This window comes from Nannobrachium achirus, assembly GCF_963921795.1.
Source record: "Nannobrachium achirus genome assembly, chromosome: 19".
NCBI lineage: Eukaryota > Metazoa > Chordata > Actinopteri > Myctophiformes > Myctophidae > Nannobrachium > Nannobrachium achirus.
Genome location: NC_137826.1, coordinates 38447780 through 38463020, shown reverse-complemented (window position 1 = coordinate 38463020; position 15241 = coordinate 38447780). Strand labels below are relative to the sequence as shown.

Genomic DNA, 15241 nt, shown 5'->3' with positions numbered 1-15241 from the left:
TGCATATAAATACCCCCCACAGAGACTGACATTCACACCTCCCAGAGAAGTTGAAATTCCAGCGTCTGGACGAACAACATCTCACTTTTTAACTGAAGCTATTCCTCACTAAAAAAGTAAAATGCCTGTAATATTTTTTTTCGTGATCATTAGAATGTCTAGAACATGTACATGTGTTATTGTGAAAAAATATCCCCAAAATGCAAATTAGAGCATGATTTATGATTTATGGCTATAAAACCACGATTTAAAAAAAATAGTAGATCTACAAGCTCGCAGCGCAGCACTCGGTGCCGCGCTGTGAGCTTGTATATCTGCTATTTTTTAACAGATAAAACATAAAATATGTTTAAAGTGGTTAAAAATCAGGAGTGACACTATCGTGTTATACTACGACCATGCATGTCCCGTGGAGAAAATAGCTTAAGCTAATTGACACAGACTGCAATCACTTTCCCAAAATAAGAACGGCATGTTGAAAGTGCTTCATGTTCTCACTTTTATATTTGTGTTGATTGCTGATTTGTAATTAGATGAACCTTGATACTCACACTAATTTCCACTCATCCCCTGCACAGCACTTGGCCATGTGAGCCTGATACTTTAGCACAGTCAACACATTGAATAATTCAAGAATAATGGAAAGTGAACTCATCATTATTCAAATAAAATAACATGCAGATAAGACTTTTAATTGGTGGGGTTTTGACCTGTTATTGTGCTGTACATTGGCTATATTTAGTGATGTTAGGTTTGTGTGTGCGGTAGGGCATTCACGAATAGGGATTTTTAGAATTCGAATTATTCAACCTCAAAGTATTCGAATAGTCGAATATTCGACAGGACTGGCGAAACTGTCAAATATTAAGTAAGCAAGAGGAGAATATTGTGAAAATAGCCGATCTACATGCTCACAACGCATGTAGATCTGCTATTTTCATAATATTTATCTGTGGAACCGAGTCACATTAAATGTAATCTATCTATAAATGCGAGAAGTCTCTGCGTGTCTGCGTGTGTGTCTGTCTGTCTGTAATCCACGTATCTCGAGAACCGTTCGTCCCACCGGCTTCAGATTCGACATGCGCGTTCCCCGCCGCGGCACGGAGTGCAGTGCCGGGTTTTCCCTAACCGGCACGAAACGTTCGGAATCTCCTTATGCTGGGCTGATTGTTGACATCAGGCTGTTCCGGAGGAAATCGGCGCAAGCGCTGACTCATTGTGACATCACATCATAAAAGGCTCTGACATCACGTACGCCACATGAGTCAACAAAAAATCTCTGTGAGTGTGTATGTATGTATGTAATCCGCGTATCTCGAGAACCATTCGTCCCACCGGCACGCGCGTTCTCCATATATGGGAATAAAATGAATGCCCGTATGCGGAGCTGATGTCTGACATCAGAGTTTTCCGCAACCGGTACTGTGTGTGCAGAGATCTTCATATATGGGCAAAAAAGCGACAGAGATCTCATATATGGGCATAAAATGGACGTGCGCCGCAGTGTGCGGCGCGCGCGTGTGTGAGAGAGAGAGTGACAGTTTGTGTGAGAGAGAGAGAGAGAGAGAGAGAGAGAGAGAGAGAGGGTTTGTGAGAGAGAGAGTGGGAGAGAGAGAGAGAGAGAGAGAGAGAGAGAGAGAGAGAGAGAAGAGAGAGAGTGGGTGCACAACTGAGTCTATACAGCCGCTGGGTTCACCAAGTCCGGGAACACTCCTCAATTCTTAATGCCTGAGAAAAGATTAATCACTATATGGTTTCGGGGCAAACGTGCACAAACTCTCCTACTCTGCCACATTGTCCAAGGGACGTCGAGAACACACACTCGTGACAGAGTGCGTTTACAGAATTCAATCAAAGGGCCCGGGGGCAAACTGCACATGCAGCAAGCACCCGGTGCTTACTCCGTCACAGGCCGACTGGGGCTGTCATAAGCTTTAAGAACCGCAGCACATGTTTCTGAACTCAAAGAGCATCCCTATTCCCTAGGAAGCATGAGGTCAGTCCGTTGTCTCCCCAGGCGCTGCAGAGGGAGAGCAGAAACCAGGATTACAGGTTAGGTAATTGGCACTGGGTCGCCAGCCAGCCCCCCACGGCTCCAATCTCTCTCCACTCCAAATAGAGTTGTCTGTTGAAAGGGTGAAAATACTGTAATAGAACAGCTCACTCGCTAGAGCCTAGCTAAACAGTGACGGAGTGGTGACAGGACCAGAGTACAGTACATCTGTGTTTTTTGTTTGTTTTTTTTTCGACTGGTTGCGAACAAAAATCTGATCGAACAATTCAATATCCATCAGTAAAATTGGAAGAGAAAAGTATTAAAAGCACAATATAAATAAACACAATAAACACTTTTACATTGAGCTTTTTGTTTTGTGCTGTGTGTCTTGAATAGGTGTTTCCTAACCTGTCTTTAGTGGGTTTTTTTCTTTCTTTTTGCTAAATTCGATTATTTTATATATTTCCTTTGCTTAAGTTTTAATTAAAGCACACTGAATTGCCTTGTTGAAATGTGCTGTGCAAATAAACTGGTCTTATGGTGCATTGCCATGCATATCAACAGTTTGTGTTGGCTCTAATTATCTCTACAGTCATGTCATCAACATGCATCTGTCCCATCTAGCGCCACCATAAGGCCGATTTTAGCAAAACACATTTTTGGACACTGCTCCTACGGATTTTGCCCTAAAATCAGACAGTATCTCTAAAGTCATGTCATCAACATGGATCTGTCCCATTTCCCATATTCCCTCCTGATTGCCTACCATTGCCTTCTTCATCTGTAAAAAGTGCCCTCTCCAGACCATGAATAAGTACAGAAAACAGCCGACCTCCAAGGTCACAAGGCGTCGCGCTGCAACGCGTTGTGAGCTTGGAGGTCTGCTCTTTTCAATATTTTTTTCACCAAAAGACCCTTTTAGAAATGTCAGTCCCTGCCTCTCTAACATTCTCTGCACGTCTCTGCTTCACTGAGTAGTAGTTTAATAATGTGGACAATATTGACGTTCCCCTCCCTCACTGTGGAACGGCTCTGGCCCACACTGCGACACAGAGCTCCAAATGTGTGTGTGCTTGGCATGGGAGAACAGACTTCTGATCAAACTGCAAAACAAAATAATGAACAGGTACTGCTGCCATGCTGCATGCTGCTCGCTCACCAAGGCAACGTCACAAAATAACGAATACTGGAATTGAAAAGAAGAAAAACATTTTAGTAAACTGGCTTTACAAAAAAAAAAAAAGAAGGAAAAAAAAACATAACTGACTTAATACTTCAAGTAGCCATCCCACCCATGATGAGACAAAATTGCATTATAAAACAAAGAGGGCAGAGGTTACAAAACTAACTGAAATAAACAAATGTGATAAATGTGAACATAGTTTAGTTCAAGGCTCTGTCAGTATATTTCATATACTGTATATGTGAAAGTGTGAAAGTCTATCACATCTGACATCATACATACAATCCCTTTTATGCCCATATATGGATATCCCTAACAGAATCCCTTTAATGAGATCCCTGCTCTGAGTATCTGACATCACTGTGATGTCACCTGTGATGTCACAGTGATGTGTCAGGGGAACGCTGGCCTGTGTCAGGCGTTACCCGTCCGGAAGTCCGGAGACGGACAAGCTGTGGCGGTTCTGATAGTAAACGGCGACCTACGGTCGCAACTAAGCCTTTAGGCAAAATAAAAACTCAACTAAACCAGCAAACCCACATTGGAAACCAATCTGAAATTGAAAACAACACGATAAAGGCAAAACCGCAATAACCTTGCCTGCTCACACAGCCTCGCCTCCCCATTGTCACATCTGTCATTGCATCTGGCTGCTGCTCTGCTCCTCATCGCCCCCCTGGGGTGACAGAAGGATGTGTCTTCATCAGGCAGCTGCAGCACACATGATAATCTGCTACTGGTTGGCAGGGAGCCTCCTCACCTCCAAGCAGTGACAGCGGAGTGCATGCGTGTGTGTTTCTTAAGTTCCACAAAATCAATTTATTCTTAAAACTTTCTAAACCTCTTTCTGAAGCATCAGAAGTTCCCGAACAGGCGAACACCATGAGCCCGGCGGGCTGCCATGAGATTGAGCTACTGTCAGACATGAATGAGCCCATTTCCTCTCTCTCTCTCTCACTCACACGCACGCACGCACGCACACACGCGCGCGCGCACACACACACAAAGTAGGCCGATTCTAAAATGTCTCCTAAATAAAAAAAAAACTATGTTTCTATATCAGTGGTGCTCAAACCTTTTCATGTCAAGGACCCTCAAAATTAGATGTATTTGGCCGCGGACCCCCATCTCAATAGTTTGTTCCAGGTACCCCCAGAAGCAAAGATTTGAGTAAAAGAAATCTCTTTAAAAATATACTGTATGTATATTCAGAGATTTGCACAAAGTTTCAACAGACAGACGGGTGCTTGGAGGGCTGTCCACACTGAGCACTATATGACTACAAAACAATAATAAGTTGTCTTCTTTTTGCAATGGAAGACAAGTGTTCTGGAGTTTGCTCCATTATAATGGCCAGCCATTATAAAAGTTTTGACTACCTTTCTAGTATTTTCTCGTAATAAAATGTTCTTCTCTTTCGATCATTCTTCAATTATGTTATGCCCTTGAGTGTGCCAACTGCTGATTACATTCAATCATTAAGATGAGTAGGATGTGCTCACTGCTCACAGGCCAAGTGCTGGGAATGAAGGGAGATAATCTAATTGCATTCTGATTACATGTCACAGAGGTCTAGAAATATAAAAGTGTGGCATGAAATAAACGCATTAACCGCTTTCACCTAGACATTACTATTTGGGGCATGTCATTATAGGCCAAATGAATAAAAAATGTAAAAGGAAAGAAAGAAAAGAAGATTGTTTATCCGTGTGGTTCTAGGTAAAAAATACCTTGACAGTGATTTATTAGCCTCAACTCATCAGGAAGGTCATTCCACAGTTGAGGAGTCCTGACAGCAAAGACACACTCACACTTTGAGTTCAGCCGCGACTCAGTAAAAGGCAGCAGGTGCCTGTCTGTAGAACTCACGACTGTGTACAGGCAAGTAGTGCTGTGTACAGGCACGTAATGCTGTGTACAATACAGGCACGTAAAAGTGCCCTAATTAGAACTCAACGTTTTAATTAGGGCCAGGGCACGAGAGTAATTTCAAGGATGATTGAGTGGCACAGTGGTCAAGTACCGCTATGGGGGTTTACTTTGAATCCACCTCGGCATGGCCGAGCATCTACTATATATCAAGTGTTCGGGGGAGGGAAGCCGGGCGGGGAGGACAATGTTTGTCACTGCACGTAATCATGTAGGCTGGGGCCTGAGGGCGGGACCTGTCAGCGGGGAATGTGGAGTGAGAGGCAGGGACGTGCAGAGAATGGCAGGGGCTGAAATTTCTAAAAGGGCACTTTTGGTGAAAATACCGAAAATAGCCGACCTCCAAGCAATTTTCTGTGCAATTTTTTCGGTGCTTGATACCACACTGAACTAAGCATGGATTTCTACACCGAGAGGGCAAATCGTATTCTTTCAACATAAGATGCTGCATTCAAGTTCAGGAGAGTTTGGACGAGGCAATTCTCTTGCTGCCTTCAGGTATGGCATGGAAAAGGGGGCATTTGCACTTCCTTCACCATAGTAAAAACTGCATTCATGGTCTGGAGAGGTCACTTTTTTACAGACGGATAAAAGGGCAGGGGCTCAAGCCCCCTTTGATGTCTATGTGCGCACATGCCTGGTGAGAGGAGTAGGACGAAGGCTCTATGTCCTCCCGGAGGAGGCTCCAGCAGTGGGAAGAATCAATTCCTGTGATTACTTAATTCGAGAGCAAAGGGGGTAAACATAATTGGCTGCTCGCATTTATTAAAATGATAATAACACTCAAAAACAGCAGATTTCAATGCAATTTCTTTTGCTGTTTCCGCTGTTACAGTACATGAGACATGGTACGATTCTCCACTCCAGCTACCACTGCTCCCCTTCCCCCTTGCGCTCCTTGTGGGCATCACTGGGTTGAGTTCAGCTGGGTCAAAGCTGATAAAAAAAGCAGCTGGGTTGGGCTGCGATATCTGAATTTCCCCCGCGGGATAGTATAGGTATTCATTATCATTATGTACAAAGTCCGGCCCAGGGGCCAATCGTGGCACGAGTGCAGATTTTATATGGCCCGAGGCTTCTTCCTAAAATGTATTATTTATAGTTTTTTAAATGAACCCGGGCAGTCATAGCCTGAATCCAGGGTCCAGACTGATTCACTCTGATCGCCAGATCTTTTGAGCGGTGCCTGCCACTCCAACATCTGACCAAGTGTGTATGTCCATATGTCTATAATTATGACCATACCAGTGGTGTAAAGTAAGTAAGTACATTTACTTAAGTACGCTTTTGAGGTATTTGTTCTTTACTTGAGTATTTCCAATTTCCAGTACTTTTACTTCTACTCCAATATATCTCGGATCCAAATACTGTACTTTTACTCCACTACAATTATTTGAAAACTTTAGTTACTAGTTACTTTACATCAATTATAATATGATAAAACATACATGAATCACTTGTAGCCTTATTTTATACGTAGGACATTTGAAAATAGCTTATAGATCGGCTATTTTCAAACATTTTAGTACCTTTTCTGAGTTTTTGGAGTACTTTTTCCACCTCTGATTATGACCATACTTTATTATGTCCATATGTCGCGAGCACAGCAACACCAGCTGCCACCCAGAGGTGCTGTTAGAGCAGCCTGTGGTTTTATTTTGTCACTGCTAGGAAATCATGCTATTTCCTAGTGGTGGGAGCAGGGCGGAACGGGCACAAAGGAGCCGCGGCTTCTGATTGGTCTGTGGTGCAGGGCAGGACCAATAGAGCAGTGGTTCTCAACCTGTGGGTCGGGACCCCCAGAGGGGTCCCCAAATTATTTTGGGGGGTCCCCAGATGTTTAGCTAAATGTAAAAAAAAAAATCTCACTCAACAGTAAACAGACCAACATACAGTATAATTGTATACAGGGTATCTAAAGTGACAATTTAAGGACTTTAAAGACCTTTTTAGTACCTCTGGTCAAACATGAGTCAAATTGTCAAATATTAGAGGCAGAAATTGTGAAAATAGCAGATCTACATGCTCACAGAGCATGTAGATCGGCTATTTTCACAATGGTATAGATCGAGTCAAACTAAATGTAATTCCGACTCCTACAATTCCAAGTGCTTGTGCAGGGTGGGGGTCCCCAGTTCAAATATGATTATTTTGGGGGTCACAGCCAGAAAAGGTTGGGAACCACTGCAATAGAGCATCGCAGCGGAAGTGTTTTCCTGGTGCCACTTAATATTCCCCATTCATTTTCGCCATAGACTTTTACAAAAATATTTATAACAATTATGTTAAGCCTCGAACCAAGCCATCCAGGATGGCAGTGAATCATGACCATACAACCTTTGTTTCTATGAAAAGAACATTTTGAAAATCGCTAAACAAAGGGTAGTTATTAACACTTTGCCGTCCGAAATAGAATGGTTGTTGGTAGATTAGCCGTGAAATTTCTATTATTATATTATGATCTGAACCGCATTCATTTTACCAGACATCCAGCGCTATATCACGTGGTCTTCATCCCCCATTACCATTCCGCGATCCCCCGTTGTTTTACTCACCCCAGTTCCCAGTGAAATTCTCAATCTGCATTGGCTTAGAGTGGGAGATTCGGCTGACGCATCATGTCCCCGTGCGTTTCGCGTGCGCGATCCGTTCACGTAAATGTCCCCTCAAATAATCCACGTGTGACTCAAGAGTAGAACTGAAAAGTATCGCTAGCATAGCCACCAGCACGGCTGCAGTAGAAGCACTCGTGTACAGACAGTAACCGAATGGGGGAAGGTGCCTTGGAGAAGGAAAGGGCCATGACATCACTTCTGCTTCATGTCAGACCAGCCATGAGCTATCAATGCACGAGTGGTGACTAGGGAAGGTTAGACGATCGCCGATTTTCGGATGAAAATCATTTATTTCGGTAAATACGGGAAAGTACGGGAAAAGACGATTGGCTGCCCCTCCCCCCCTAGGAAGTCCGATATAGTACGGTTTTAATATTAAGGGGCTCCCCGTGGCTTGGAAAGGGTTAAATGTAGTATATCAAATAATGTAATATTAAAATATGGTTTCACATAGGATCAAAGGTTGTATGGTCATGATTCACTGCCATCCTGGATGGCTTAGTTCGAGGCTTAACATAATTGTTATAAATATTTTTGTAAAAGTCTATGGCGAAAATGAAGGGAGAATATTAACTAGTTGCGTGCCAAGGCCACAAGAGGGCGCCAAAGTGCCAGACCACTGCTGTTACATACGGGGACCCAGGCAGCAGTCAGTTTTCATTACACGTTGACTAGTGGAATGAAAGTGACCCGCATGAAGAGCGCTACAAGATGGCTATAGGCTAACACTCATTTTGGAAGCCCGATTTGGGGCTATTTAGCCGCAAAAAAATTGTAATGGATTGGAAAAGAATGTATTGGATTCGGCGGCGCGATTCGGCGGCGTTACCCTCTCACGGGCCGTGTAAACAGAGCACGGTCTGGCGGCCTGGATGAAAATTTAGACGGAGGCTTCGGCGAGGCCTCCGATTAATTAATTCATTTTATTAAAAAAGCCGAACTAGTTCGGGATCGGCACCCCGGAATACGTAGCGCCGCCGACAGCATAGATGGAGTAAAAATTGGGGGGCTCTAAACTTTGCATCTGGCCATTTTCAATGGAATAAATCGTCGGACCACGTAGAATGGCTCGTTGGAAAGCGTAGGACGAGCCAGGACCACCCACGTCTCTACAAGCAGCTCAGGGTAAGTAAAATAGCAAAAATAATATTGTATTGTATTGAAAAAAAGCCGAACTTGTTCGGGATCGGCACAAGAAGGGTTAAGTGGCACCAGGTAACCACTTCTGTTGCGACACTCTATTGTGAGCTTGTAGATCTGCTATTTTCAAAGGATTTTTTATACATTTGAAAACGTGGGACCTTCTGCATAATGAGCACTTTTACTTTTGGTTCTTTAAGTACCTTTTGACGCCAAAACTTTTGTACTTTTAGTCAAGTACATTTTGAATACCGAACTTGTACTTGTAAAATACCATTTCTACAATAGGGTATACTTTTACTTAAGCAAAAGATGTGAGTACTTCTTCCATCACTGGTCTTTGGTGTTCCTTGAAAAACTTCACAATATTAATATTGTTCATGGTTATAGACTATAGTGCACTGACAAACTTTTTGGCTGTTGTCAGCAGTCCAAAATTTACAATTAATTATCATGGATAATAAATAATTCATGGGCTTGGGTCGCAACGAGCATTGATTAATATTCCTGGGCCATTACTGGAAAAGTTTGGTGATTAGGTGTAGACCTTTACAATTTATAATGTCTAACGCAGCGAGGACATCTAGTGGTAACATTTATGTACTGCAGGAACATTCTGATTCCCATACATTCCTATGGGCAACTGGCATCCCGGGGGCCACATACACCCCCCACCTTCACTCAATACAGCCCGCAGGTTAATACTGGAATACTGATATACCAGTAAGACTCCCTAATCGGGAGATAAGCGACCGTTGGTCGCTTATCTCCATAAATAGAGCAAAAATGTGTTTTTCCAAAATCTTCCTGATCCATGTTGTTGACATGAGTGTAGACATACTGTGTAGTGATTTTCGTGATTTTAGGGCAAAATCTGAATCGGCCTCATGGTGGCGCTAGAGGGCCATGTGAGAAATGAGGGGTGGGGTGTCCGCGCCGCCAAGGCGGACGAATAGGTACCGGCCCCGGCTCTCCCGGTCGCTCCTAGCCCGAGTTACGGCATTTTATGTGAGCTGCAGTGGCAGGGGGTCCTCCACTGGGGGCGCCACCACTTTTGCATCCGTTCTGGAGCACCAGGAGTGGGTGATCCCCGGGAATGCCCCGTGAGCAGCCCCGTTGGGGTGGTCATTTGGTCATTTTTGCACATTTGGTAATTTTTTACACCTGGGGGTCCCCCAGGGACCTGGGGGTCCCCGAAACTCCGGGGGTCCTTGGAGGTTGTAGTTTGGCAGGCAAGGAGTGTGTGTGCAAAATCTGGCATGGATCGGGGCAACGGTTGCAGAGATATGAGCAGGGCAAAAGTGTGACGTGTGACGTGTGACAGAGGGAGTGACGGAGGGAGTGACGGAGGGAGTGACGGAGGGACAGCCGGTGGAGGTTTGGATAGTGTGCAAGTAACTGCGACCTACGGTCGCAATTATTGATTTCATTGCAGCTGTTACAATTCCAACAATGCAAACATGACCCGCTTGAATTACTTCAGTCTATATTAGTAGCTTAATGACTAGTATTAAAATGTTATTGTCTTTTTTTTATGACAAATGTATTTGTATATAAGTTCATAAAGTTAACATAAGTATAGCTAAATGCATTTAAAATAAATAGAATTGTTACATTTCAGGATTTCAATTACAAAATTCCAAAAAAAAAAGATTCAGGATTCAAATAAAAAAAATATCAATAAAGGTTTTGAGCCTTTAGATCTGCTATTTTTGCTGGAGTCATAAAATGAGAGAAATAGGGCATTCAGAAAAAAGTTAAAATACGGATATAAGAGGTTTCTGCCCGACGGTATATGTATTGTGGCCCTCTGGAGTGAGTGGGGAATTATAGTGGCCCTCTCCATCATCAAAGTTGGCCACCCCTGCACTATAGCCTCTCTCAGGGGTGTCGCACCAAATTCTGGGCCCCGGGTACAAGGATTCACTGTGGGGCCCCTGTGCTTTAACTATTGAAAAATAGCAGATATACAAGCTCACAGCGCGCTGCGAGCTTGTAGATCTGCTATTTTTGAAAAATCATGAAAATCTTTGAATATTTCAAATCCTTCTAAGGTTTTTTGAAAAATCTATGTTTCGATGTCAGTGGAGCTCAAACCTTTTTATGTGAAGGACCCCCAAAATGATATGTATTTGGCCACGGACCCGCATCTCAAAATATTTAGTTCCAGGGACCCCCCCAGAAGCAGAATTTGAGTTACAAATGTTCGCTTAAAAAATACATATATTCAACTATTTGCACCCATTTTCACGACTTTTCAAAAATAGCAGATCTACAAGCTCGCAGCGCGGCACTCTGTGCCGCGCTGTGAGCTTGTATATCTGCTATTTTTCAATAGCTAAAGTATAAAATAATTAAGGCCCCTCCACCACCTTGGGCCCTAGTAACTCAGTCCCACTTTCCTACCCCTTGTGATGCCCCTAGCCTCTCTACCCGTTCAGCTGCAGCCGCCTTGACCCTTCTTCTTCCAATGACGTGACTGTCTGCCGAACGTGGCTGGCTGCTGTCTTCAACAATGTCCTTATTCGCTATCACAGGCTGCACACATCTCCCACCATCTGGGAGCAGGCATGTGCACACATAGGCATCAAAGGGGGCTTGAGCCCCTGCCCTTTTACCCGTATGTAAAAAGTGCCCTCTCCAGAACCATGAATAAAGTTTTTACTATGGTGAAAGAAACGCAAATGCCCTCTTTCCATGCCATACCTGAAGGCAGCATTCATGAGAATTGCCTTGTCCAAACTCTCCTGAACTTGAATGCACAGTGAGGGCAATTCTCTTTGTTGAAAAAATTGCCCTGACTGTGTAGAAATCCATGCTGTACACCACATCTCCAGTATTGCATGTTTTATACTTTGTTTAGTGTGGTATAAAGTACCGAAAATAGCCGACCTCCAGGCTCAGCTTGGAGGTCTGCTATTGTCAATATTTTCACTGCTATTTTCTAAATGCCCCTGCCTCTCTAACATTCTCTGTCTGAGCAGTGGACGTGCACAATATGTTTTCTACCACTTATAAATAAGCAGAAATGGCAACAGTGCCGAGGAGCTGGACTGCTTGGGGCACCTGGAGTGCTTTGCTCTTTTGTTCTAACCGATGAGTTGGATGGCAGCCCAGTCTATAGTCAGGGACCAGCCTTTCAGCCAGTTATTCACTATAGCTCCAGCAGAAGCCAGCCATTATGTTCTCGCCCCTCCCGCTATTTATGCAAGAGCTGGTGTGAAGTTCTGGGAACTCACATTAACATTATTTAGCTTGACAAGATTCATGTGTCGTTGTTGGTTTCTTCAGTAAAAGCCGTGCTGTGCTGTGAACATTTGTTCACAGCACAGCACGTTCTCAAGGATTGCACCTATACAGGTACTCTTCTCAAGGATTGTAAACTCTGCATTGAGATCGCTCGGAGAGTCCTGCAGAACGGTAATCCTCACAGTTCTCTGCAACTAAGTATTACTGGGGTTGAAAAAGTCGGAAGTCAGGCTAACTCGCCACACGTCACTTGAACACACGTTGGCCTTCATTTATCAAAGTAGTGCAGACCAAATAATGGGCGTATGGCGACTAGATCACCTCAATTGTCTAGACCAAATGTACGCTAGGATTGACTGTATATAGCAGGGTTCCCCAATTAGTTTTCCCCAAGGGCCGAATTATGTCTAGGGTACCAAGCCCCAGGGGGCGACGGTGGTGTTCCCACTACTCCAGCGACTGCGACAGTTCAGATATCGTCGTTGTCAGGTGAAAATCTTGTATGTCCAAAACCATTCGTTTTGCATTTATCATTTAAAAAAGTATTTAAACTAGTGAAAACAGCCTATCTACAAGCACACAACCGCAAGGCGTTGTGTGCTTGTAGATCGGCTGTTTTCACTACTTTTGTGCGGCAGCCTTGTATGATTTGCGAAAGAACCTACAAATTTGGACATAAAAGGTTTCCACCCGACAACGACAATATACTAGTGTTGTTGCTGCTCTTATACCACCATTATTACTGGGGTTGGTGTGTGCCAGACAGTAGCCCCCCTATAGGCCGCCTAAGGGGGAACCCTGGTATATAGGATCGCTTGATGAATTTCACTTGGACGTTGGTGTACACCCAATCCTGGGCTACGAATTACACTGGTTTGTACGCTCCATTGATAAATGAGGACCATTGTATGGAACAATTCACCAGTTGAAAATACATGAAATAAAGATACAGAAAGGTAATGAACACAAAGTGTCCACACTAGACTCATCAACATGCCTATTCATCCCACTGCCAAGCCCAAACAAAAAAGCTAGTCTCTCTCTTTCAGAAAATGTATTACCAGTATATGAATTTCAAATGCATCAATATTCCATGCATTTTCATAAACATTGCCAATCGCGGGGTAGATATACAATGCACGCATCAATGCCTCAAGACAACAGTGGGCACTGGGCAGCTTATTATATAGCTCTCTACTGCCCCTAGTGGTGCGAGTCACACGCACAACGCAGGAGGCACGGATGGGAGCCGCTGGCTGTACCTGTCCTAGTTGGGCTGCCTGCTGTAGGATGTCCTCCTTCCTCTGTGTGGCCCGCCGAGCGTGGAAGGAGTTCTTCTGGCTTTGGACCACCAGAACTACCTCCTCCAACCCTGTGAGAGAGAGTGAGAGAGAGAGAGAGAGAGAGAGAGAGAGAGAGAGAGAGAGAGAGAGAGAAGCAGAGAAAATACATCATCATTATCTTTCCATTCCAGCTCTTGTTAATTGGGAACATGGGGTCAGGTGTCTGCTGTTGTATGCAACCCAATGTCTCAACTCCTACAATTAAAAGTGCTTGGGTCCAAGTGGGGGGTCCAAAGTTCAAATTATGATTGGGGGGTCGCAACCTGAAAAAGTCCACCGACCTAAAGTATACCAAATGGAACATTCAAATCACTAGGGGATCCTTAATCCTTACCCATCTCCTCACCCTTCCGATCTCTAAACCGGATAAATACCCTTATGCAACCATATATACTGCATGCCTTGATATTATGATGTCATCCCTTTGCCCATCTCTGATTGGCTACAGTATACACGGCCCGTGGACCGTGATTGGCTATAGGGCGTAGACACAGACAGACACGGTCGGACACGATTTATAGATAAAAACTAGACCTTACCCGTTTGAGAGAGAGAGAGAGACTGCAACATTCCTAACTGTGAGATTGGTGTGTGTTAGACTTCAGTCCGCACGTCACCACCCCCTGTTGGTGGGTGGTTTGTAGTGGAAAAGCATTTACTGACTGACTGAGTGACTGACCTACTGACTGACCTCCATAATTATATGATAGATAGATAGATAGATAGATAGATAGATAGATAGATAGATAGATAGATAGATAGATAGATAGATAGATAGATAGATAGATAGATGTCAAAAGGCTTTACCCATCCAGTAAGTAATATGTTACATATCAACAATCAATCACTTTATCAATTGTAACACTACCCAGGTTTATGTATTCTTTGTCATTTAATGCGCCTTTGCTGTTTTTATCCAAACGACACCTGCAGGATCGCAAGGCTGAACACATGCATGCAGGTTGAACTAAACTCATTATTAACCCTTCCAGTGCCAGCCCCTAGAGGGCGCCAAAGAATGCCAGGGTATCTCCCATAGGCGAGCGCATTAGCATCCGGGGACTCACGTTGCAGTGACGCGCGTGCTCACGTTCGTGCACGTCATGAAAAGGTCCCGGATGAAAATGGCTACAAAATAGCTATTAGCTTTTTCTAAATAAACCTCGCGCCGCCTCCCTAAAAACACAATCCAGAGAAAATGACCTTCAAAGATGTGGGTTTGCATTGGATTCGGCGGCGATTCGCGGCGGCGTTACTCGTTTACGGCCGGCCGGGGGGTGGCTGGATCTCGGTCACTGGATGGAAAATTTAGGCCGGGACTTCAGTAGGCCTCGGATCGTTTTATTCATTTCATTAAAAAAGCTGCATTAATTCGGGATCGGCACACTGGACGTCGTACCGCCGGCGGCGCCGAACATTCGGTGAACATTGGGGGGCTCAAAAATGTATTTTAAACCATTTTTAATGGAATATATCGTCGGACCATGTAAAATGGCTCGCTGGAAAGCGTACGACGAGCCAGGACCACCCACGGCTCTACAAGCAGCTCAGGGTAAGTAAAATAATTTAAAAAAAAATGTATTGGATTGAAATAAAGCCGAACTTGTTCGGGATCGGCACAATAAGAGTTAATAGTGAAGCACTTCAGTGAAGCTCAAATCCGTCTCCTTCTCAGCCATTTGTATTGATCATGTTCCTCTCACCGTCAGAAGGGGCGAAGGGGGGTTTATAATTCCACTGGCATCCGGAGGAGTGGGCACATGAGAACTCTGGGCACATTCTT

At 44.1% G+C, this 15241-nt stretch overlaps 1 protein-coding gene across 1 annotated transcript in view; it reads right to left on the bottom strand.

Annotated features, from left to right (window-relative positions):
- LOC308305142 (beta-1,3-glucosyltransferase-like) overlaps nt 1-15241 on the bottom strand; it is a 64113-nt gene that overhangs the window by 44079 nt on the left and 4793 nt on the right. The window contains exon 4 of the mRNA XM_080749842.1: nt 13378-13487. Within this exon, the coding sequence (XP_080605968.1) occupies nt 13378-13487 (110 nt within the window). The remainder of the gene's footprint in view (nt 1-13377; nt 13488-15241) is intronic.